Source organism: Moschus berezovskii, chromosome 9 (genome assembly GCF_049115385.1).
Source record: "Moschus berezovskii isolate FMDL1 chromosome 9, NW_MosBer_1.0, whole genome shotgun sequence".
Classification (NCBI taxonomy): Eukaryota; Metazoa; Chordata; class Mammalia; order Artiodactyla; family Moschidae; genus Moschus; species Moschus berezovskii.
This window is the reverse complement of record NC_142468.1, coordinates 94,705,680-94,733,193: the sequence shown is the minus strand read 5'-3', so window position 1 is coordinate 94,733,193 and position 27,514 is coordinate 94,705,680. Positions and strand designations below refer to the sequence as shown.

Genomic DNA, 27,514 nt, shown 5'->3' with positions numbered 1-27,514 from the left:
TACATAGTTTATGTGAGTAAAAAAGATGTGGACAAAGCCTTTCAGCAAACCTTACAGCATTCCACTAGGAAGACACAAATCTATTACCTGTACTCCCAAACATCTCCATCTGTAGTTCACAGCCTAGGCTACAAACCTCAGTCCACAATGAAATACCTTGCTGAAATCTACCAAACATTCCATAATCCATCATCCTAACAATACCATTTGATTCTAGAATCTCACATAAGAGAAAAACTAAACAAACAAACTATGGTTCATATGCAATTTGTGGAATCAGAAATTTTGGAAATTTGGAATTACATTGTCTGCTCCCAATCTTAGGTACCTTTCTATTTTCCACAGTACTCAGAAACAACCAACAGTGGCTTACTGATTGCATCTCAAAGTTTTTAAAGTAACCCTCCCTAGTGGCTCAGAGGTTAAAGCGTCTGCCTCCAATGCGGGAGACCCGGGTTCGATCCCTGGGTCGGGAAGATCCCCTGAAGAAGGAAATGGTAACCCATGCCAGTATTCTTGCCTGGAGAATCCCATGGACGGAGAAGCCTGGTAGGCTACAGTTCACGGGGTCGCAAAGAGCCGGACACGACTGAGCGACTGAACGGAACGGAAGACCACAATTCACCTGAGTCAAGAGACATTAACTGTCCCCCAGCTTGATCAATAATCCTCTCTTACCAACAATAATTCTACTCACAAATAAGCCTAAAGATGCCTCCTCTCACTATCGATTAACACATTTTCTTCCTAACTGATATATCCTCAAAAACTTTCCTTTTGATATTTGTTAGATATTTTTAAGCCTCAACTCACTTTGGGCTTTACTCTGCAAACATTAAGAATTTTAAGGCCAAGGAAGCAAGGAGGACTCATCTCTATCTCCAACTGAGACGACAGACAGTGTTATGTGGAATGTTATTTTGAAGATTCTAAGATATTTTCAGATTTAAACAAGAAAGCACAGCAAGGATTCATTTGCAATGTCAGCCACAGGAAAAGGCAAGATACAGGCAACATTTCTGATACCCCCTGGACTGGGCCATTCTTCATTCTTCTGTAGTCGTCATTTGTTTTGTACCCCTTTCATTTTTCAACCCAGTTCATTTAAAATATGAGTTGTGATCAGAGACTTCCTTACATACACACAAAAGTCTCTTTAATACTTCTCCTTCACTCCCTCTTCTCTTCACTGAACTTGTTTATATACACTCAAATGAATTTAGTTTCCGGGAACACTCTAATCCTTCAGTTTGCAATCCTAAACCCCAAATATGTTTCCTTGGCTCTGACAGTAGTAAAATCACTTTCTTTTTTTTCACCTAACCAATTAGTTTTTACCTAGTTTAGAATCAATTTCAGACAATCACTCTTACTATTCCTCTAATTAACGAAATGAATGAAAATTCCAAAGAAACTAAAAGGGAAGGCATGCCATTGTCTTAAGTTCAGATTCTCATCTTGTCTTGAGCTCGAAAATTTTCCCCTCCCACCCACTCTCTACAAAGCAGTCACAATGTCCAGATAAGGTACGGAAAGCACCTAATACAGAGCATTCTCATCTAAACTATAGATAAAACGTTGTTACCTTAGTTAAAATACTTCTGATAACTGTCCAAAATACTTCTGGTTCCAGTCTACTTTCTGTTTTCCCATTCCCCACAATTTGAGGAGCCATAAACTCAAACACCAACAGGAGACAAATGCAAATAACATAAGCTAGTGAAAAGGGCAATCTGCATATTATAACACCCAGAAATATTTTCATATTTACCAGGAGACACACTAGCTCCCATTTTTCTTGTTTTGAGAAAAATGCAACAGGACATCCTTAATCTAACTTGCATTTTCCCCACATGCATGATAAGAAACATTCAGGGAACAAAGGTATGTATCACTACCAAATGTGCCATCATAAGACACACAAATGCCAATAAGCTTTGGTCTTAGGGAAAACATTAAACTGCAGTAAAGCCTCCATCTAAAAAGCAACCAACCAATTCCAGGTGACTTTTTGCCAAACAGAAATGCAGGTATGTTCTTATGTTTCAATGAATGCTAAAACTCTGGATTTCATTGGGTAATTTTCCAGTTCTTAAAGTTTGGGACAAATTTTTTTGTCTAATGGCATGTAGGATAACTAAAACACAACTGTGGATTGGGTTCTGCCAAGTCTCTTAGTTTTTAATTATTGTCTAGAGACATATATGAGAATGAGATGGCTGGATGGCATCACCGACTCGATGGAGGGAGTTGGTGATGGACAGGGAGGCCTGGCGTGCTGTGATTCATGGGGTCGCAGAGAGTCGGACACGATTGAGCAACTGAACTGACTGACTGACTGAGAGACATATTAGACAACACAACTCTTTTCTGAGTAAGTCATATACATCACATTCTTCTACCTTTGTTCATGCTACTCCTTTTGCCCTGAATGTTTTTCCTACCACTTTTTGAACAAATGGAACTCTTAGTCTTCCTTAAAGTTCAACTCAGTTGTTACCTGCTCTGTGAAATAAACCTATTAAACTCTCTTTGGATATCTTGCATACACTTCTAATACTGATCACACCTTGGATTCATTTATCTAGTCCCAAGTTAGAGGGTGATTTTCATGAGGCAGAAACCTTATTCATAATATGCGGCAGATACATCACATAGTTATGTGAACATGTTCTTCCCTTCATTTCCCCAACCTACCAGGCAGATCCATGTGGTTCCCAAGGGCCAAGACACACCCAGCAAAACTCTGCTTTACAGTTCTGGTTACGACAGACCATGTGATTACAACCGCCATCCTTCTCAATTGTGACATGGCATTTGGGACATTCCTATGAAGAGAAACTATAAAGTTGGTGTCAATGCTACACTGAGGAGAAGCCAGTTCTAGATCTGGTACATTTTTAAATTGATACTGTGATTTATTGTGATTGATATATGTAAAGCACTTAGAACAGTGTCAAACACTTCAGTACTATTGAAAATGAGTTGTTATTATGGGTTTTTAAGATGCATGACAATATAAGGATTTGTTTTTGTGGGGTTGGGGGACAAAAACATTTTAAGTATTTTTAACCATACACATAGTAATAATAGTTTTATGAGAGGCTAAATATTTTGTTCCTGTAAACATATTGTTCTAGTGCTATCTGGAAATAATTATTGAATACTTCCTGTATCCCATACACTGTTCTCAGTGTTCTATATGCAGTAACTCATAATCCTTATAGTCGTCTTACTCCTATTTCCATTCACCAGATGAATAAACTAAGAGAAAATGTTAAAGAAATTAATCCAAGGTTATACAAGTACCAAACGATAGAGTTAGGATTCTAACCCAAGTAATTTGGCCTTAAGAGTCAGGCAAGCAAGACTGATAATTCTTTTCGTGGCTACTGAATTTCCAACTTTCTTCTGCCAAATACCCTTGTTAAAATCTTTTCACTGTGGTTCCTTTACAACAGTGCTGCAGAGATTACATCCCCCTGCTCAAGTCTGTATCATTTTCTTGGTTGCTAATGAGCCAAAGTCATTACCCTGTGGGCACATCTAATGTTTTTCCTCTTGAAAAATTTAGAGAATGAAACTTACTCATTATTTTTAATAAAACTATAAATAAGATGTAAAGTTTGGATTTTTGCTATATGTTTTTGTGCTGATGTCTATTACTCCCATAAAGGGAGGAAAGTATCACCCAACATAATATTTGTACAATTCAGCTAAAGTGAATAGACTTCACTGTCCACAAACTATAGTAATTCAAAAGAGGTCAATACCATCAGATTTTTGAAGTCACTCACATAAAAAATACTACCATCTTTCCAAAGAAGCAAATTTCAGGCCTAAAATATGTTTCATTCTGTATTTCTTGGCTATAATTAACTAAATAGTATTGATTTCTTAATATACCAACAACTTGCAAATCTGTTTAAGGAGCTAGTAACAAAAATAAGGCAATGGCAAGCCACTCCAGTACTATTGCCTAGAAAATCCCATGGATGGAGGAGCCTGGTAGGCTGCAGTCCGTGGGGTCGCTAAGGGTCGGACACGACTGAGCGACTTCACTTTCACTTTTCACTTTCACACATTGGAGAAGGAAATGGCAACCCACTCCAGTGTTCTTGCCTGGAGAATCCCAGGGACGGGGGAGCCTGGTGGGCTTCCGTCTATGGGGTCACACAGAGTCGGACACGACTGAAGTGACTTAGCAGCAGTAGCAGCAACAAAAATAAGCTTCTGAAATGTCTCCAGAGGGAAAAACCCTCAGTTTCCTCTCAAAACTTCCAACTAGATAAATCTATTATTACAAATTGCCATTCTTACTTAATAATCTACCCTCTACACAAAGTCAAACATATTCAAACCTATACTCCCTATTTTAAATATCTTGGGGATTTAGAGTATGTAGGGATTTTTCCAGATGCAGAAGAGGGTAGTTTATAATCAAACTACTTAGGGAAAATACAATTGCTCTATTTTAAATACTAATCTGACAGCATATTTAAGGATCTAGGACTTTAATAAACATTTCTGGTGCAGAAATCTTCAATTTTTTAAGAAGAATGCTTGAGTAACAGGATATTTTTAAAAAAATAAAAAAGCAACCACTTTCTGATATCGTAGTAAGGTTTTCTTAAGTGCCATAAGGTATGCTTATCATGCTGGTTTCAGAGACATAGAAATGCTAATTTCAAAACTACATTCCCCAAAGATGTGGGTATTCGTTTTATGCAACAGGACGGTTCTGTTGCCAGTGCTTTCTGGGAGACAGAAACGTACACATGTTTTAATCTTTTGGGGTAGAGCAGAGTATTGGTGGCATAAAATCATGTGCTGGCCATCATTTAAGCACTCCTTATTCTTATCATCATCCCATGATTGAGTGATGGAAGACTGCAAAGTTATAACCAACTCTGGTCAAATGACTGAATATTCTTTAATGCATCATCATCATATGTGAAGGACAACAATAAAAATAAACAGCCCATGAATAACACTATTGTTCACCACTCAAAGTCACTTCCTATTCAGATAGGACATAAGATTGGATGTTTATACAATTTCCTACAAAAAACTGGCTGGGTACACAGTTTGGATTCAAATGCTTACCACTTAGGGACAGAAAAGAAGAGTGTTCAAGTGTATCTGCATTTGTAAGACATTCCTCTAGGGTTTAAGACGTGGTTTATGTCATAAAGATACTGAACTTTGAAACTAGTATCACAACCAATGAATCAAAAAATAAACCCCCCAAAACAAAGGATACTCATGTTATCCTTAAGTTTCCATTTCTCAGGAATCAAGTCTTTTAGTAAATCATATTTTGGAAGTTTAACATGTTAAAAACATTCAATTTGTTAAGCCCAGTTCAGTTACATAATGAAGTTACTCATTTACTCTGGTTTGATACTGCCCTAAAGAATAACTCCTTAAAAGTTAAAACCTGGAGATTTTAAGGGGCAGAAATATAGCCTAGTTAAAAAGGGGGGGGGGGCGGCTATATGCAGTAAACTCTACATTGGTATACTAGAAGGCAGCCAAGAATTTACATGAAAAGATACTATCAAACCCCAGGGTACAAAACTGATTAAGCAACCACTACTTTTCTGATGGAAGAAAACTAAAGCAGAGTACTACGCATACTACAGTAAAGTATTCAATAAAACAAACTCAAACAGTAAAACAAAGGAAAATTATTAATAGGCAATCATTCTGAAAACAAAAAGTAAACTAATCAAATAAAAGGGAAAACAAGGCCCTTTAGTAGGTAAACTTACTGCTTTTGAAGTTGATACACCTATTCTTATCAGTTTCAATACCAAGGGTTTACTGAAGGAAGATACCAACCTTTGTGTTGGCTGCAATCCAATTAGAGGTTTCACTGTCATCATCACACTTTTTAATCCACTTCTTCAACCACTGTTTGAAAACAAGAACTGTTAGAGCACAACAAAAGACTTAAGGATAGCAAATTACATCAACATAATATACTCAAGCTTAACTGTAAAAGCCAAAGGATAGGATTATCACTGAATTTACTTCCTTTTAAACCAAAAAATCCTGTGATTCTCATTTACAGTCCAGATACATTAAAAAAAAAAAAAAATCAACCAAAGGAGGAATTTCTCTGGCTGCAGGTAAGTGGTGAACCTAGAGTTCAACAAGAAGCCCAGCTGCAAGGTATGTCATTCCCCTTAGCTAATTATAAAGTTCTCCAAGGGAGGTACCTTAACCCTCATTATCCTGATAAATCAGGAGATGACTCTATTCCTAAGGAGTGTTCCCTGAATATTTGCAAAGATCACCTGAAATAAAAAGGACAAAATACCATGTTCCAACTACTAATGAATAAATAACAACATGTGGGCTGTGACTTAAAGTCATCAAGTCTTAGAAGTACTTACTACCTTATTTAAAAATGAAAATGCCAGGCAAACTCACCTTACATTTAACAGGGTCATGCCAATTTTCTCCACAGTTAAAGCTGTTAAGTGACACAAGAGTTAAAAGAATTAAGTCCTACCTACTGTGAGTAAACAAACAAACAACTTCATGCTTTACAGTACCTCAGTACTTTCACCAGTTTCTAGTGACAAATACAAGGACAGGAATCATGTCTATTTTATTCTGTAGTAATTTATTTAGCATGTAGTACTAGGGCCAGCACATACTGAGTGTTTGTGTGTGAAATGAAGAAATGACTTGAAGGATGAAGACATTTTATCATGACAATTACAGAATAAATGACTATCTAAATAGCTACCAAACTGTTGTGTAATGTGTGCTTAGTCACTTGGTTGTGCCCGACTCTTTGCAACCCCATGGACTGTGGTCCACCAGGCTCCTCTGTCCATGGGGATTCTTCAGGCTAGAATACTGGAGTGGGCTGCCATGCCCTTCTCCAGACCAAACTGTTAAGACAATACAATCAGTTTAGTTAGAGCTGTATTTTTCTAATAGTTTTTAATATGTGTACTTCCTTGCTGCAACCACTGTCTAACTGAACTAAAATGAAATCATGTTCAATAATCTGAACTTAAATTTCAACCAATGCTTCATAGGCACATATTAAATATTTTATTTAACATTCCAAACGAAGAGTTAGTCTGACTTTGTATAGTAGTTCTATACTTAAGGACTAAAGCACAGTAAGCAATATGTGGGAAACAAACAGGTCACATATTTTTGCAAGACCCAAACAAATGAATGAACCTCAGCCTAGTAAAGTGTACCAAACAAGGTATAAAGCAAAAGATGATGACTACATATTCTCTAAGACTATATTAACTGCTAATTCCTTTCTGCTTTCTAGGAACATGGTGTATGTATTAGTTTAAAAAGTATAAATTAAGAATAAACACTCCCCTCGTGGCTCAGATGGTAAAGAGTCTGCCTGCAACGCTGGAGACCCTGGTTCTATCCCTAGATCAGCAAGATCCCCTGGAGAAGAAAACAGCAACCCACTCCAGTATTCTTGCCTGAAAATCCCATAGACAGAGGAGCGTGGCAGGCTCAAGTACATGGGGTCACAAAGAATCAGACACAACTGAGCAACTAACACTACTACGGAGAATAAAAACAAATGCTTGTGAAAAAAAATAACCGTGGAATGGCTGATTAATTAGGTAATCAAGTACTTTGGGAATGCCAAAAATCCTTTGCAAATTAGAAAAATAAAGCGCTCTCAGTTTAAATGAAGCCAGGATAATGGTTACTTCCGAAAAAGAAGACAGGGTATGGAATAGAGAAGGGAACAAGAAGCTTCAAATATATCTTTCATGTTTTATTTCTTGACAAAAACAAACTGATTTTGATTAAGGTGGGTTGTCACTTTAAAGTATTTAAGTATTGCTGTTATTCTCTATACTAAATCTGTATTTGAAATACTTCATACACAAAATATATTCGAAAGCAGAGAAGGAATTAAGACTCCACACACTCTACAGAGTAAATTCTGAAATGATAACTTATAACCTTCACCAAAATAGCATGTATTTTACACAAACTTAATCTCTGTGAGTTTACTTCTTCTTTTGGGAAATATTTAGTATTAATGATGCTAAGACTAATTCTATTGCTGTTTGGAGGAAAAAAAGAACGATACAGAGCAAATTCCCTAGAGGGCCAGTGGTTAGGACTCCATCCTCTCACTGCCAAGGGCGTGGGTTCAAACCCTAGTCAGGGAACTACGATCCCACAAACTGCGTACCCATGACCAAAACAGAAACAAAACAACAAAAAAGGAATGATATGGAAAACCAATAAAATGTGTATTTGCTAGTTATAGAGCCCCTTGGTTTGAACAGCTTCTCACTCCTAAAAGATCCATAAAGGAATGGTGTCGAATGTGTGGTAATGGAAATTCCCTGCTAAGTTGAACCAAGAATTCAAAGGCTATGCTACTTCAAGAATCCAGGTTACCAAAAAAGCTGTGGCCAGAAGCCCCAGAGAAAAATCTTAGTTAAAAAAGATCTAATCAACATCTAAAAGATTTCAACAACATCTAAGCAACCAAGTTTTATCTTTCCAAATTTACCTACTATTTTTTAGGACCAAGATTAAACTCATCAGAACAAAGGAAATTAAAAACACCGCTTCAGCAATACGTGAACCATGAACTTCCAGATGTTCAAGCTGGTTTTAGAAAAGGCAGAGGAACCAGAGATCAAATTGCCAACATCCGCTGGATCATGGAGACAGCAAGAGTTTCAGAAAAACATCTCTTTCTGCTTCATTGACTATGCCAAAGCCTTTGAATGTGTGGATCACAATAAACTGTGGAAAATTCTTCAAGAGATGGGAATACCAGACCACCTGACCTGCCTCTTGAGAAACCTATATGCAGATCAGGAAGTAACAGTTAGAACTGGACATGGAACAACAGATTGGTTCCAGATAGGAAAAGGAGTACGTCAAGGCTGAATATTGTCACCCTGCTTATTTAACTTATATGCAGAGTATATCTATGGGGTAGCACAGAGTGGGACATGACTGAAGTTACTTAGCAACAGAGTACATCATGAGAAACGCTGGGCTGGAAGAAGCACAAGCTGGAATCAAGATTGCCTGGAGAAATATCAATAACCTCAGATATGCAGATGACACCACCCTTATGGCAGAAAGTGAAGAGGAACTCAAAAGCCTCTTGATGAAAGTGAAAGAGGAGAGTGAAAAAGTTGGCTTGAAGCTCAACATTCAGAAAACAAAGATCATGGCATCTGGTCCCATCACTTCATGGAAAACACATGGACAAACAGTGGAAACAGTGTCAGACTTTATTTTTCTGGGCTCCAAAATCACTGCAGATGCTGATTGCAGCCATGAAATTAAAAGACACTTACTCCCTGGAAGGAAAGTTATGACCAACCTAGATAGCATATTGAAAAGCAGAGACATTACTTTGCAACCAAGGTCCGTCTAGTCAAGGCTATGGTGTTTCCAGTGGTCACGTATGGCTGTGAGAGTTGGACTGTGAAGAAAGCTGAGCGCCAAAGAATTGATGCTTTTGAACTGTGGTATTGGAGAAGACTCTTGAGAGTCCCTTGTACTGCAAGGAGATCCAACCAGTCCATTCTAAAGGAGATCAGTCCTGGGTGTTCACTGGAAGGACTGATGCTAAAGCTGAAACTCCAATACTTTGGCCACCTCATTCGAAGAGTTGACTCACTAGAAAAGACTCTGATGATGGAAGGGATGGGGGGCAGGAGGAGAAGGGGACGACAGAGATTGAGATGGCTGGATGGCATCACCAGCTCGATGGACATGAGTTTGAGTGAACTCCAGAGTTGGTGATGGACAGGGAGGCCTGGCGTGTTGTGATTCATGGGGTCGCAAAGAGTCGGACGCGACTGAACTGAACTCTGTATTTCCTAAGAGATAGTCTAAAAACAAATCATGAACCATAAGGGAACGAAAAACAATGTAACAAAATAAGCAGTTAATCAGAAATGAGAACTGAGTTCTTGTCCCAGATCTTTAGGTTTGCTCCTATATATGTGCCAATGGAGGATACAAGGAAAAGTGATTATAGTTGCACCTTTTTTTCCCATAAGAAAATAAATCCAAAACATATAGCAACATAGAAAGAGGAAAAATTATCTTAAGATATGAGACTTTTTAAGCTAAGTTTTATTTAAAAGAAATATATGCTATTTAAAATTAGTTATCACTCACCTACCTGAGGTAAAGAAAGTTTTCTATTTCACTACCAAAAATAAATAGAAAAGCTATGTGTACTACTCCAATTTAGGAAATCACCTGCTTACCAAAACTGGCGCCCACATTTGCAGCGAACAGGTTTAGCATCAGGATATTGAACTTTAACAACATGGTGGCAGTCTGGGGCAGGACACCACTTTAACAGTCGATTGCACTGAAATACAAGTTAGAAAATTTAAAAATGACAGCAAATTAAATCATGATGCAAGATGTCCCAGTACACCATGCAATTATGTATACTACTTCCTCACTATCATAAAGTGTGGATGGTGTCACAAGCATATAAAACCCTGTTATCAATAGTCTTTTAAAGCAATGCTTTTGGATGTACTGTTTTTCTAAGATTATAGATCACTTGAATACCTGAATTATAAACTATCTCTTGTTCTATCTTTAAAATCCCACTGAGAAACTTTAAAATAAATGATCACCATTATGTGATCATTCAGTTCAGTTCAGTTCAGTTCAGTCGCTCAGTCGTGTCCGACTCTCCGCGACCCCATGAATCACAGCACGCCAGGCCTCCCTGTCCATCACCAACTCCCGGAGTACACTCAAACTCATGTCCACAGAGTCGGTGATGCCATCCAGCCATCTCATTCTCCGTCGTCCCCTCCTCCTCCCGCCCCCAACCTTTCCCAGCATCAGAGTCTTTTCCAGTGAGTCAACTCGTCGCATGAGGTGGCCAAAGTATTGGAGTTTCAGCTTTAGCATCAGTCCCTCCAATGAACATCCATATCAAACATCAATTTGTGTATGGTTCTATTTCAGGGCAATTTTATAAGATGCAAAAAAATAAGATAATGCTTCTACTCAGGGAAGGAGTTCATATGCTATATGAAACAAGCTAAAGAATACACATGGAATTTCTCTCTTTGACCATAAAAAGTTCTTCTAAAACCAAAAACCAGTTCCTAAACCACAGCAATGGTTGCATTTTAGTTCTTCAAAAGAAATATAACTTTTGATATATTTTTATTATGGGACAAAACACTGCTCAAGGAACACTCCATCAGAATTCAAGTTTATTGACCATTTTAAAAAATGTATAATTCCTTAAAATTGCTATTTCTAGAAGACCTTCAGTTTAACTGCTAATAAAAATTAAAATTGCTTTCTAGAAGTGAAATTCCAAGTTACAATCATGCTCTTACACAGGGCCTGGCAAACTTCTTCCACATGAAGCCAGAGAGTAGATATATTTGGCTCCATGGGCCATTCTTTAGCAACTACTCAACTCTGCTACCGTAGCACAAAAGCAGTCATAGAATACATGGGCGTGTTCAAATAAACCTTTATTTACAAAAAGCAGGCTGGCCGTGGTTTGACAATTTCTTTTCTGTTAAGCCATATTTGATACAACAAATAAAAACCACTACACAATTCTTTTTTAACAAAGTTTACTGGTAATGGAAGGAAGGTAAAACAAGCAGAGATACACAGCAGGGCTAATGTATCAAACATGATTAAACATGACATCACTAAGAATCAGCTACAGTTCTCTGCTAAGGATAAAGACTATCAAAATAATTTTATCAAAGCTTAAGATCTATGAAAAGACATCAATTTATTGATTTGTCATATTATTTTGATAATAAAGGTATTTTGGTATGCTTTCATAAAAAGACAATAACTGAAGTTATAATAAAGGTGTTTCTAACGTAAGACAAACTAATTACTTCTATTAATAAACAGAATTTCTTTTATTAAAGAATGAAAACTTATGAGAAATCACTTACCTCTACAAAGCTATTTGTTATCAAATGCTGATACTTTAATTTAACTTTTGAATCTGTGATCAGGCGCCTGAAAGTGAGAAAAAAAAAATAGTTTATTAGGAGGTTTTCAGCTAAGGGTATTTTCCACATTCATAAAATAAAATTTCAATGCTCTGGTATGAAAACTGCTTTAAACCGAAAGTACTAAAATATATATAAACTGTCAACATATATAACTGTAGGAATCAAAACAATAATTTCAAAGTTTCTATAGTCTTATTTTGGTAGATGTTCCCCCCTGGTTCTTATACTCTAAATATTCTATTTTTACCCAACTGGTATTTGTGTTGTAGTCTAATGACTTACCAACTATCGCCAAATTTAGGCCCCTTTCAGAGTCTTCTGACTCTCATATCTTGCCTTAAGACAGCAATTCTCGGCCACCTTTCCTAAGATCTCCTCCCCTAAAATCAGTGTGTGAAATAAAAGGATCTTGACAGGAATATTCAGAGATGGATATAGGTTTTGCCACATGTAATTCTGATAGACTCCTTCTTCTGAAATCTTTTGGCAATTTATTAGAAATGCTTACTAATTGCAACCTGGCTTTCCTTATTCACCTGGAATACTATAATTCGCAAGAATTTCTTGAACTCAAGGGAACTCATGCAAGTGAAGAACTTTCAAGTTTAATTTTCACTAGTTATACATGCCTGTGGGTATTATAGGAAAATGGTATTAAAGCAGAGAAAGTAACCACCAAAGAAGCTATTAAGAACAGTATCCAAAAAATGTAAAGTCCAATCTCATTTTGAGTTTCTTATCCCACTCACTTCTCTTATAGCACTCCCCTTCCAAAAGAGCCCCACCCTGTCCTGTGCACTCCTCAGTGTACTCCTCTCACATCTGCACTCTTTCAAAATAGTAAGCACCACCCTTCCTCAAGGCTTTCCTGGTGGCTTAGACAATAAAGAAACTGCCTGCAATGCAGGAGACCTCAGTTCAATCCCTGGGTTGGGAAGATCCCATGGAAGAGGGCATGGCAACCCACTCCAGTACTCTTGCCTGGAAAATCCCATGGACAGAGAAGCCTGGTAGACTACAGTCCATGGGATTGCAAAGAGTCGGACACGACTGAGCGACTTCACTTTCACTTCCCTTGGAAAGCAAACAAAAGATTATCCTAGTGGGGCTCTGAGGTGGGACAGCCTAGGTTAGAATACTGGCTTCTCAAATTATGAACTGAAGGTTAAGTCCTTTGACTTCCACTTTTCGGTTTTGTTGTTATTTTAGTTGCTGAGTCATGTCCAACCCTTTGATACCCCATGGACTACAGCCTGCCAGGGTCCTCTGACCATGGGATTTTCCAGGCAAGAATACTAGAGTGGGCTGCCATTTCCTTCTCCAGAGGATCTTCCCAACCCATGGATCAAATCCCAATCTCCTGCTTGGACAGGTGGACTTTTACCACTGAGCTACCTGGGAAGCCCATTTTTCAGTTTACTAATCTGTAAAATGGATAGCAGAAATAGAGCTGGGAGACTAGCACAGTGCCTGGCAAATAGTAAGCACTCAATAAATATCATATGAAGCTGAATTCATCACCATCATTATTATTTCACTCAGTTAAGATGTACTGTTACTCACTCAAAGAGGCCCTGTCTGACAATTCACCATACCAGTCTAGATGTAGACCACTCCCTTTCAGTTCTCATGTCAAATTATACACTTCTTTACAGAATATGTCATAATTTTCATCAGACAGCTATCATATAATCATTCTTTAATATCTGCCTCCTTATTCTCAACCAAATAATAATCCCTGTAATTCCCTATTCTCAACCAAACAATAAGCTCCATGAAAGGATCTCTTATGTCCAGTACACTGCCTGGCCTGTGGAAAGTATTTAGTAAGTACTTTTCAAATGAGTAAACCTCCAGATTTTGCACATGCTGAAACTGAGGGATAAAAGTAATTAGTGCACAAGGCTGTTCCTCAAAACGAGAAACACAAAATTACCATATGACTCAACAATTAATTCCACTCCAAGGTATATACATTCAAGAGAATTAAAAACAGGTGTTCAATAAAAACCTTGCACACAAATATTCAAATAGTAACAAAGATTTCTACAAAAAGTAAAAATAACTCAAATGTCCAAGAACTGATGGAGAACTAAAATATGGAATAGCCATAGTGGAATATTATTTAGCCATAAAAAGGAATGATGTCCTTATACACGCTACAGCATGAATGAACTTTGAAAACATCATGTTAAGTGAAGGAAGTCATTCACAAAAGTTCATATACTGTATGACTCCATTCAAATGAAATGTCCAGAGTAAGCAAATCCATGCAGACAACAAAGATGAGTGGTTGTCAGAGTCCAGGGAGTGGAGGGGCTCAAGAGTAATTGTTTAGTGGATATGGAATTTCTTTTGGGGGTGATGAAAATGTTCTGGAATTAGACAGTGGTGATGGTTACACAACATCACGTTAAGTATTCAAAAAGCCACTGAACTGTGTCCTTCAGTTAATAAGGTGAATATTATGTTATGAGAAATTTACATCATTTAAAAAATAATGGGACTTCCCCAGTGGTCCAGTGGCTAAGACTCCATGTTTCCAAAGCAGGCGACACTGGTTTGATCCCTGGTGAGGGAACTAGATCCCACATGCTGCAACTAAGACCCAGCACAGCCAAATAACTTTTTTTTTTTTTTTAATGAAAAAATAATTAAGGGGCTTCCCTGGTGGTCCAGTGGTTAAGAATCAGCCTTCAACGGAGGGGACACAAGTTCGACGATCCCCAGTAAGCAAACTAAGATCCCACATGCCATGGAGCAACTAAGCCTATGCCATACACAACTAGAGAGTCCAAGTGCCACAGCGAAAGATCCCGCATCACTGCAACGAAGATCCCATGTGCCACAGCTAAGATGCAGCCAAATAAACATAAAAAGATGCTTAATGTCAGAATATCTAATGTTGATTTACATTTATTTATTTAACCAGGCGTGATAAACAATAATCTTCTAACCACATCTCACTGCCCAAATGCCTCCCCACTCCACACTAACCTCCTTTTAACTACCTAGGCTATTTCTTAAAATGCAAATCTCATCAGTCCTAATAACCTTATATGACAAAACTCAAACTGTCAAACTCTTTTCATCCTCATCTCTAGTAATCTGCTACTCTGTGCTTTAGCCATGACAGAATACATAAAAGAGAAGTTCATGGACTATTACCCTCCACACAAAAATTTTAATCCTTGAAATCTCTCCCTAAGATGCCTTAATGCTTTAGGTAATGTGTTTCTCTGTAACTGTACTTTATACATACATTTACACATAAAATGGGCTTCCCAGGTGGCAGTGGTGGTAAAGAACCTGCCTGCTAATGCAGGAGACACAACAGACAGGGGTTCAATCCCTGAGTCGGGAAGATCCCCTGGAGAAAACGATGGCAACCTATTCTAGGATTCTTGCCTGGGAAACCCCATGGACAGAGGAGCCTGGAGGTGTACAGTCCATAGGGTCATAAAAAGTTGGACACAACTGGAACGATTTGGCAAACATGCATGCATCAAATGTAAACTATGCATTTATTATTAGGAACCTCTTGAGGAAAGGAAATGTATCTTAATTTGTTCTCCTGTGTATATGTGCTAATAAAACAGGCTCCCAGTAAATGTTTGTGGAATGAATGAAAAGATACAGTGACCTGTACTGATGAAAGAATACAAAGAATTAAAGAATCAAAGGACAAGATAAAGACAACTGGAAGGATGGTGGTACTTTAAGACCATACATGGTTAATGGAAATAAGATTTACTGAAAGACAAGCTGACCAAGAGTAAATGTATTTTAGTAAACCAAAGTAGATTGGGATTAATAAAGTGGAATCGGTGGCTTTATAAACTGTGCTGGTTAAGTCAATTTATGGCTTCATTAGGTTAAGAATTTGCTCACTAAAATCCATGGATGCTTTTACTCTTATTACTCTCAAATCCCAGTGCTTAAAGGCAGACATACCTTTCTATACAGGCAATTATCCAGGACTAATTATAAAATTTGTCTGTGGATTATTCAGGCCCTCAATCTATTTATCTTCCTAGATTAAAATCAATTAGGCTTCCTGAGGTTATAAAAACAGCACTGACTCAGAAATTAAGCAACTCCGGATTTTATCCCATGTACAGGAGCTAATTATTCTTCAAGTTTCTCTCCTTCAAAAGGGAACCTTTCACAAAGCTAGTAGTTAGCCAACAGCCTCCAGCTGCAGTGCCTTTGAGATTCGTAGCAGTGTTCCAGATGAGGCCACATCCCCTCTGCTGAGCTCCCAGTGAGAGACTAAGCATGACGTTGGTACCAGGGCCTGGCCATTTCTGCTGCCTGAAGGATTCCTCTGTGGGAAATCTATGCACTGGAGTTCCCAATAGGGCTGATAGAGACTCTCACAGCTGCACACAGTCTTAAGTCTCTTCCTACTGAATTCTTCTTCCTTCCTTCTCAACAGGTGTCAGAATTATATCATGTCTGTCTACTCCTCCTATTTCTACTTATCCTACATAGATGCTATCTGTAATAAAGCGCCTTCTCTTTTAACTATGTCCTGGCTCTGCTTCTCAGAAGATCAGCTGACACACTGACATAACCTATTCTCCAACTACAAGGTTCACTGAAATCTAGCTATCATGCATTGCCAACTTAACAAAATACTGACTGGGCATTTAACCAGGCTACAAACAGGCTTGTGTACTACAAAGGAATGGAGGTTAGAAAGTCTCTCCAGACTTTAAACGTTCACCTCTGGTGTGGTGTTGAGCAAAAATTAATTTGGCTTAATCAACTAATATATATTCAACATGCAGAATCTATCAAAAGTACTTACATAACTGTGTTGTCATCCACTAAGATATCACAACCATGAGCAGGACACGAAATAGTCTGGAAAAGATCGAAATTTAAACTATGTCTTCATTTAACAAATATTTACTGAATGTTTACCACTGCCAAGAACTTTGCTAGGTTCTGAGGATACCTTAACATTTATAGGACCTTAATCATTTCCTGTCTTTTAAAGGAAACCTGTATGTGAATATTTGTCACTATAAAGCAACTAAAATTGCTAACCCAAACAACTGGTTTTTCAATATTAAACTTAACTGGCAAAGGCAAGAGATACAACAAAAATTCTCAACAAATTTAGCCTGATAAATACAAATGTTAATGCCTGCTGAGAAAACATTACCTGCACTGGGTTTTTAACTGGAATATCACATTGTAAATAGAAAAAAAAAAAAAATCTCAATTATCTTTTAGTTGTTTTAACCTAGAAAAAAGAGCCACATGTAATTCACAACCCAGAATGCTTTACCTGCTTATATTTGTATAACAGTCTAAACACTTAAAAAGAAATTCAACAAAAACTCAAGAACAAATTGGCATCTTTACCTGTCCCATGCCTTCTTCCATTATTTTGGTAGTTAAATATTCACTCCAGCACTGCATACAAAACTTATGTCCACATTCAAGGCCAGTGAAATACTGCAACAAAAATAATATATGAACTTTCAAAAGAAATTATCAGAAGAATCACTATAGTGACTCAATAAGAATCAATCAGATCATGTTTCTCGTAGTGGCTAAAATGTCCAATTTGACAGGACTAAATAGGCTCCTAAAACGAATGTCTAAGTGGCAAAATCTATACACACAAATTCATTAAACACAAAACAATGAGAGATGAATCTATATTAGATATTTATAATTTTTAGGAAAGGCACACAAGTTTGTACCAATAAGCATATGAAAAGATGCTCAATACCCTTAATCATCAGGAAAAGGTAAATCAAAGCCACAATGAGACACCACTTCACACCCACTAGGACAGTAATAATCAAAAAGACACAATAAAAGTGCTGACAAGGATATGGAGAAATCAGAACCCTCAAGCACTGCTAGTGGGAATGTATAGGAATTTTGGAAAACATTGGTAGTTTCTCAAGAAATTAAAAGTTATTAACAAATGATTCAGCAACTCCACTGCTAGGTATATACCCACATAAAAACCTGTACACAAATGTTCACAGCAGCATTAACCACAATAACTCCAAAGTGGAAACAACTCCAATGTCCATCAACTGATAAATAAGCAAAATGTGGAATATCCATGTAACAGAAAATTATTCAGCCATAAAAAGCAGTAAAGCACATACTACATGTGGACAAACCCTGAAAAACATGCTAATAAACGAATCACAAAACACCATATATTGTTTGATTTCACTTGTAGATTTGTGGTTGCCTAAGGCTAACAAGCTTGAGGGGAATGGGAAGTGACTATAAAAGGGTAATGGTCTTTGGGGGATTATTGAAATGTTCGAAAATGAATTGTGATGATGGCTACACAACTCTGTGACTATGCTTAAGACCATTTTAAATAAGTAAGTTGTATCTTGAGAGTCCCTTGTACTGCAAGGAGATCCAACCAGTCCATTCTAAAGGAGATCAATCCTGGGTGTTCATTGGAAGGACTGATGCTAAAGCTGAAACTCCAATACTTTGGCCACCTCATGAGACGAGCTGACTCACTGGAAAAGACTCTGATGCTAGGAAAGGTTGGGGGCAGGAGGAGAAGGGGAAGACAGAGAATGAGATGGCTGGATGGCATCACCGACTCTATGGACATGAGTTTGAGCGAACTCCGGGAGTTGGTGATGGACAGGGAGGCCTGGCGTGCTGTGATTCATGGGGTCACGGAGAGTCGGGCACAACTGAGCAACTGAACTGAACTGAACTGAACTGATGGTATGTGAATTACATCTCGATAAAGCTGCTACTTTATTATTATTTTATGGCCATACTGCTTGCTTGGTTTGCAGGATCTTAGTTCCCCGACTAGGAATTGATCCCAGACCCACAGCAGTGAAAGCACCAAGTCTTAACCACTGGACTACCAGGGCTAGCTCCCAATTTCTAAACTGTCACACAGATACCACACTTCATGGAGCTGCACTGGAATATACCTAACCTAGAAAATAAAACCTTATGGAAACCAAAATACTTCTTCAGAATAGTAGAATAATAACAATAATAGTAGTAACATTTTGGCCTAATCTTATACTACTTATATGATTAGAAATACTTTCAATTTGATGGCTGGTTAAATGAACCTTATTATGTTCTATAATGGGATATTAAAAGCAGGTACTTTAAGTAATATTAAGAGTGTAGAGGACTACATTTTCAAAAGACAAATATGGTTATCATATTTTACTTTAAAAATATTTTACTATATTTATTACCTAATTCTTTTTAAATTAATATAATACAGGCTATAATTAAAGACAACTATTTAACAATATGAGTTTACATTAAAAAAAGTCTCCCTTATCTCCATCTTTCTCTACCTTGTCCTCTACTTCTCTACCCAGAAGTAATCACTACTTCCAAAATATGGTAGAAGTACCACAAACTTTCTTCTGTATCTTGGTTTTGTTATCTTTGTAATCAAATGAATATCAGGAAAACTTTGTACAAGTGAAATTCTAACAGTATACATTTTGATTATTACAAAGAGCTTGTTCAAAGAGGTTGTTGCAATTTACACTATTGAAGAAAACCTTCTCACACCCATGCCAAAACACTTAAACTCCTTGATCTTTGCCAGTAACATGTGAAAATGAACTAACTACCAATAGTTTCTATTTTAATTTCTTCTTTTGAGTGAAGCTTAAAAATTTGAAACAAGATCTAAGGCGGTGTACTTCTTTTTTTGTATATTTTCTTCACCTATTTTGCCAAATTTTCCTCTGGGCATTTTTTCTAAATGTTTTACTATTTTGTTTTGTTTTTTTACTTATTTAGAAAATTGACTGTTTATAAGTGTGGAAAATATTTTCTCCCAGTTTCAATACATTTCGCTGCTGTGCAGAAGCTCTTTATTCATATATATCAAAATGTATCAGCTTTAGAATCCATGGCCTCTAAATTAGTTTAAGTTAAAAAAAAGTTGTGACAGACTTATGGACATGGGGAGAGGGAAGGAGAGGGAGAGATGTATGGAAAGAGTAACATGGAACCTTACATTACCATATGTAAAATAGACAGCTAACAGGAATCTGCTGTATGGCTCAAGAAACTCAAATAGGGACTCTGTATCAACCTAGAGGGGTGGAATGGGGCAGGAGATGGGAGGGAGATTCAAATGGAAGGGGATATATATATGGCTGATTCATGTTGAGGTTTGACAGAAAACAAAATTCTGTAAAGAAATCATCCTTCAAAAAAAATTTTCTAAAAAGACATACAAAGGAAAAACTAGTTGTTTCATTATGTGCAAATAAATTTTTAAATCTGAAAAAAAAAAAAAAGTGGTTTTTTTTTGCGGGGGGGCATTGCACTGGGTCTTCGTCACTGAGCACAGGCATCTCTAGTTGCAGCAAGCCAGGGCTACTCTCCAGTTGCAGTACATGGACTTTTCAATGCAGTGGCTTCTCTTGTTGTGGAGCACAGGTTCTAGGGTGCGAGAGCTCCAGTAGTTACAGCTCATAGGCTTAGCTGCCCCGTAGCATGTGGAATCTTCCCAGACCAGGAATCAAATCCGTGTTCCCTAAACTGGCAGGCAGATTCTTAACTACTTGACCATCAGAAGAGTCCTAAATTAATTTTGATATAAGTAGTAAGGCAGAAATCTAAGTTTCCAGATGGCTATCGAGTTGTTCCAACACCATTTATTAAATAACCCTCCTTAAAGGAAATGCCATCTCTGTTGTATATTAAATTCTCCACAAATATACTTGACTCTGGTGGCTCATTGATAGAATCCGCCTGCCAATTCAAGAGATCCAAGTTTAATCCCTGATTCACGAAGATTTCCTGGAGAAGGAAACAGTAACCCACTCCAGTTCTTGCCTGGGAAATCCCATGGACAGAGGAGCCTGGCAGGCTACAGTCCATGGGGTGGCAAAGAGTCGGACATGACTGAGCAAGTAAACAATACTCGACTCTATTCTACTTTACTACACTGCCTATTCCTGAATTTGATAAGACTAGCTTCCTCTCTACCCTCATCAATCTACTCTTTGATTTATTTCACTAATGTTCTATCTTTCCAAATACTTGTCACTCATTTATCTCCCCTTTCCTTCATATAGGTCTTTCATATTTCTTGCCATGTTTATTCTTAGCCCTTTTATTCTTTTTGTGGCTCTTATTAAACTGGCATTTTAAATTCTATAACATTTTCTAATTAGCTGTTATTTGAAATATGCTTACCAAATTTCTGACGTTGCTTATGATATATAAATGCAAATAAGATACAATATTATAGCAAACCAACTATATAAAATATACTTAGAAAGTAGCTGGGAAAGAAGAAGTTCAGAGTCCTGATACTGCTTTTACAGACCAAATAACATGGAAAATATCAAGGTTAAAATATGTTACTATTCAGAGAGTGACAAAGATTCTACCCGAGTCACAAAATAAGTGAAGATAAATATTTGGGAAATCAATATTCTCATCCAAAACCAAAAGATCTGAGAAATAAAAAGAATCTATTCTTATTACTACTCAAAACAGTGAAGGAGATCTGGCACTAACCTATTGCCAGATTACTAAAGGAGGCTATTAGATTTTTGATATTATAATGAGGGGGCATCTTATAAAGAACAAATAAAATCTTATCAGTAATTCTAAAATGTTTTATTCATAACCTAAAAACACAAACACACCCTCATGTGCTTTCCTCTTTTTTTCGAAGACTGACAGATTAAAGGTCACAGTGGTTACTCAATGATCTCTATAGGTAACACCTCTACTTTTGGGGACTTTTATACCAGGGCTCTTTTAAGATAAGATTAAAAGACAAAACAAAGGTTTTTTTCCCCTTTCCAATAACTTTTTAAATTAAACAGATAACTAAACAACATAAATTAGAAAAATAAATCACACATACATGTCCAACGGTAAAGCAAAAAGAGGGTAGCAACTCTCACAATCTTCAATTTTGCTTTTATCTATTTAATACTTTATTCTTAGAAAATATAAAATGATTTACTTCATAAAAAAGATATGATAGCTCAAGCTGTATTTCCTAGTAGAGCTAAATCTTATGCTTTGATTGAAAATAATATTACTGTTGCTTTCTAGAAGGATAAAGGTATTGAAGATAAACAATAATAAAGGTAAATTATCAGTGTTTGAAGAATAGTGGAAATTGATACATGGGAGTTAGGTAAATAATGTAAGTAAAGAAACCATTCATCCAATTAATAAAGCCTGAATAAAGAATCTCAGGTGACATTCACCTGCAAAACTGAAAAGGTTAAAATTATCTTTTATCAGCCCAAAAACTGTGAGAAAAGAAGTCTTAGTTTCACCGTGATTACTTTTTCCTAACATCTGGCACAGTTTCCATACCACTTTTAACTTATTTGCCCAACCAATGCTGCTGTTTACTTTCTTGTCCTGTCACTTACATAGCCAAATTTCCTTTGAAAGAGTAATTAATGTTTATTGCCTCCATTTCCTTTCCCACCTTCAAGTCAATGACTCTTTAGTTCATGTAGTTTGGTTTCCCATCTTACCATAATATTTCAAATTACTTTTCAGGATCATCAGTCAACTTCTTGTTGCTAATTCCAAACTCACCTTTCAATTACTTTCTCTGAAGCTAGCACTGTTTACCAGTCTCGGTATTGCATTTTCTTCCTCTGGTTTCTCCCTGCTGCCCTAACTACCACACCTGCAGAGGTTAATTCAAATGTCAATGTCAGTGGGAAGTCTCCCTGATCCAAAACTGGGTTAGGTGTCTCTCCAATAGGTTCCCTCAGTACCATGACCTACCAAAGCTCTTACCATTTTTCTATGTTATTTTACTTATATTAACCTGTAAATTATGCCTTTATTCTCCACTGTTTCTAACATTTAGAATAGTGTTGAGTCTGCTGAATAAATGGTTTCCTCCACTATCAGTTATAAGTATAGCACAATCCACACTGTAAATATCTACTTATGATTTTCAATTCTAATTTGTTCAGACTGTCAGACAATACCAAGGGCACTGAGAAAGTTATAGCAGATACTTGTGAGCAGCTAGCTTCAGTACATACATTTAAGGTTTATATTAAAGAGAAGCTGGCTGTAAGAGAGCAGGAAGGGAAATGCCAAGGAATAAGGAAACCCTATATAATCCGAAACAAACTTTTTGAGTCTTAGTATTACCTCACAGAACTGTTTATAAACTACATACACTATACAAATGTCAGCTGGCAAAAAAAATCTGTTAAAGAAAGATAATAAAATGGTCAAAACACAAAACTAATGTGTTTTTAATAGCAGTGCTGATTGTTCTTTTTAAATACTTAAATTAGGATTGTGATTTAAGTAGAGGGAAATGAATATAGTTTCAGGCTGACAGAGATCTGAAACAATATCTGATTTATTTGAAAGGTTAAAAAAAACTGAGACTCAGCCAGATTAAATCATTTATTACCCAAAACCAAAAAGCTAGTGTTACAGCTGTGACTGAGAATATGGGGTACTTCCCCTGGCACTCCAGAGGTTAAAATTCCATGTTTCCACTGTAGGGGACAAGGACTTATTTGATCCCTGGTCGGGAAACTAAGATCCTGCACTCCACATGCTGCTACTGCTGCTAAGTCGCTTCAGTCATGTCCGACTCTGTGCGACCCCATGGACGGCAGCCGACCAGGCTCCGCTGTCCCTGGGATTCTCCAAGCAAGAACACTGGAGTGGGTTGCCATTTCCTTCTAAGATCCTGCACGCCACATAGCAAGGACAAAAAAAATTTTTTAATTTGAAAATACATTAAGAATGACTTGTTGGAGACGACTCTTGAGAGTCCCTTGGACTGCAAGGAGATCCAACCAGTCCACCCTAAAGGAGATCAGTCCTGGGTGTTCATGGGAAGGACCAATGCTGAAGCTAAAACTCCAATACTTTGGCCACCTCATGCGAGGAGCTGACTCATTGGAAAAGACCCTGATGCTGGGAAAGACTGAGGGCAGGAGGAGAAGGGGACGACAGAGGATGAGATGGCTGGATGGCATCACCGACTCGATGGACATGAGTTTGGGTAAACTCCAGGAGTTGGTGATGGACAGGGTGGCCTGGCGTGCTGCGATTCATAGGGTCGCAAAGAGTCGGACATGACTGAGCAACTGAACTGAGAATCTGGAAATTCAATTTAGTCTTTGACCTACTAAATTGCTTTGACTGAAAATTTAAAATTTAATCAATTGATTTATTTTTAAGGCCACACTATGTGGCATATGGAAACTCAGTTCCCTGACTAGGGATCAAACCTGTGCCCCCCGCACTGGGAATGAGAAGTCTTAAGCACTGGACCACCAGGGAAATGCTTCTACTAAATTATTTTAACTCTGATTTTCCACTTCTCTAAGAGCATATAATTAACTTTCTTTTAAAACTCTTCTAAGTGCTTGTATGTGGGAACAAATTAATTTCCTTCAAACGAGAATGTTTAAAGGTACACATGTCAAATTCTAAGATTAATAAAAAACCTTCAACATGTTAAAATATACAATACTGGCAACAAAGATCTAGTATATACCAATTACTAGAAAAAGCAGCTTAACTATTACAGTAGAGAATATGAACAAGATGGTTATAATTATTGTAGAATTAAATTAGCCTTAGATATCTTTAAACATCTTAAGAGGTGAATTCTGAGTAACTAAATACATTTTTTTGGCCACAAATGTAATTTTCCTATGGTTACTAATAAAGTGCTTTCATAGGAAGACTGGGTTTATTTAAGCATAACATTTCTTCACTAGATAAGTCAATGTAAATCCTCTAAATACAATAGGTTTTACAAGGTATACACGTACTAAAGAATCGCTGTTGGAATGGATATGTATGTGTGAAAATCTTTTGTTAAGAAGAGTCCTGAAAGCTCCCTAGTGAAATAGCATTAAAGACATTTTCTAAGTGTTTTGGATATTCTAAAAACTTAGTTTTAAATCTATTTTAATTTGGATAAAAATAATTCTATTTGCTGCCTACCTATTACACAATTCTCCCATAGAGGTAAAGAAAAAAGATTTAGGTGTGTAATGACAACTTGGACAAGTTGCAGCTTTAAAAAGCGAATGGGGATGGGGAGGGGCTGAGAGACAAGCTCTCACTCTTCTTTATTCTTAATATATGGATAGGTTACTGCTTTGCTACAATCCCAGACTCCCAGAACTGCCTTTGTTGAAATAATGAAAAGTCAATTTATCCTCAGAAGTAGAGTCAGCAGTGCTGGCCTTAAACTACCAGATACTCACCGAGTTAGGGTAGTTCAAGTAGCAGATCTGACAAGGCATATCCTGTGCTGATGACCTTGTATTCATCTGGCGTGTTCGAGACTTTTTACTTGGATTAATTACATGACACTCAGCAAAGAGCTTCTCCAGGTTTCCATCAAAGTACCTGCATTATTTAAACAGAAAGGATGAGAGCCCTGCAACAGCACACTGTTAGAGCTCTCAAAAACCTGATTTTCTATAGGGAAAAGCAATGAAGTGAATTAAACCAAGACCATATTCTTTCTTGCTCAGAGAAAATGTGTAGTATGGCTACAAACTGTAGCAAACAGAAATATATGTATAGGTAAGCAGATCTAATTTTTGCTATTTTAACATTTTTTTACTGTTTTTATCGTGAGAAGTTAAGATATTAGTATATTAACAGAACTACAACTAAAATCTAAGAATATAAGTTGTATTATCTCTAACAGTACCTTATGAAGAGTGTGTTTTAATAGGCTAGGCTATATTTTATACCAATGAATTAATAATTTTAGTTCTAGTTTAAATATATTAGCAAGTAAACTACCTACAAAGCATACTTTATCCCACAAATCATTTAAAAATGAAACTACTACATGTGTCTCTTTCTACAGAAGACTTGCTTTCTAAATATTCTTTGAAAATAAATTTTAATTTATTAGGGTAGGGGAAGAAGGAGGAAACAAAAAAGTATATCTTTAAAAGTTTTAATATCAAATAATCTACATATTGATTTTTTCATATAAAGTATGTATCTATATTTACAGAAGTAGTTCACTAAGATACCAAGAGCATAGTATGGCAAGTACTAGAAAGTTTCAACTAAACTGTAAACTTCTTGACAGAATATAGGGTAAATACTTAGCACAATGTTTCCCATTAATCCAGTTAAGACATGGTCTTTGGTCTCCTGAAATATCTTAATATTCTAAACGGAAAAGCAACAGATTAAAGAAAAAACTTTCAATTTAATCAGCAAAAATGTTAACATGGAATCTGATCAATTTACTTTTTAACTTAAGTACAGGTTTAAATAACTACAATGTTCTTTATACATAAACAAGAGGTTCTCAAGTTAAAAAATAATCAACACTCAAGAGTTTCCCAATAGTTTTCATGAAAGTCTTGTTCAGGCATTGTGTCAAAGCATTTACTGCATCTCCAGAACATCACTCATGAGAACCACCATCACTCTCTAAAGACAAATATCCTTTTATAAATGCTTTGACTACAATTATGTTTCAATGAAATGGTCATGTTATCAATCAAAATGTCAACATATTATCAATATAAAAGGGGAACACATATGAAGTTGTCTCTGATGATTCAGCTAATCAAAATATATAGAGCAGATAAATCAAATGTTTTTCTACAGAAGTTATCTTTGAAAAACACCTAAGATATGTTTTATCTGAAAAGTTGAAACATATGAAGAAAACACTAAATATGAATAAATAATAATTAAACCTTTGCTTTTTATTAAAAAAAAAAAATTTTTTTGTGGTCACAAGAAAACACAAACTCCAGTCATCCAAAACTTGAAAATTAACAACTAACTAATACTTCGGTGAACAGTCTAGACAGCATTCTATGCAAATACAAATAGATGTGCACATTTGATATAATCTCATATTCCAGGCTTATTACCTGCTTTCTTCACCAAACAATATGTAACAACACCTTTGTCCATGAGTATGGGGCTACATTATTTTTCACTGTTGCATAATATTTCTCTGTAGGTATATACTATACTTAACCAAACTTTTACTGAAAGATATTTAGAGATATTCCACATACACACAATCCTAGATTAAAATCCTGCCCCATCTGATGGGGGGAATAAATCTAGACTTGTATTTCTTTATTAGTGAAGCTGAATATATTTTTCTGTGAAGATACTGCTATTAGTTTATGAGTTCAGCGAGTAAATGAAGAATAATCCTTTGTTTTATGGACTGCTTTCTTCCCAGTTTCTAACTTGCCTCTGAATATTGTTTAATGGTGTTTAACTACCATTTCTAATCTTTATGTAGGCAAATTTACCATGCAACACTTGTGATTTATGGATTTCATAAACTTTTTAAAAATTATTTCTATATGCAAAGACTATAGAAATTCTCTCATGATTTAGGCCTTTCCTTTAAACCGTTTCCATAAAAACTGTTGATTTATGTGGAAATTATTTTTGTGCAGTAAGAAGAAAGCAGGGGTTTCATTTAATTTTAAGCCAAATGGCGAGCCACTACTGAA

At 36.7% G+C, this 27,514-nt stretch overlaps 1 protein-coding gene across 3 annotated transcripts in view; it reads right to left on the bottom strand.

Annotated features, from left to right (window-relative positions):
• ARIH1 (ariadne RBR E3 ubiquitin protein ligase 1) overlaps positions 1-27,514 on the bottom strand; it is a 106,895-nt gene that overhangs the window by 14,407 nt on the left and 64,974 nt on the right. For all 3 annotated transcript variants that reach the window (XM_055437118.2, XM_055437119.2, XM_055437120.2), the window contains 8 exons: positions 25,262-25,406; positions 17,394-17,486; positions 16,831-16,886; positions 11,955-12,021; positions 10,263-10,369; positions 6,439-6,481; positions 5,845-5,916; positions 2,698-2,828 (listed from right to left, as the gene is read on the bottom strand). In XM_055437118.2, the coding sequence (XP_055293093.1) occupies positions 2,698-2,828; positions 5,845-5,916; positions 6,439-6,481; positions 10,263-10,369; positions 11,955-12,021; positions 16,831-16,886; positions 17,394-17,486; positions 25,262-25,406 (714 nt within the window). The remainder of the gene's footprint in view (positions 1-2,697; positions 2,829-5,844; positions 5,917-6,438; positions 6,482-10,262; positions 10,370-11,954; positions 12,022-16,830; positions 16,887-17,393; positions 17,487-25,261; positions 25,407-27,514) is intronic.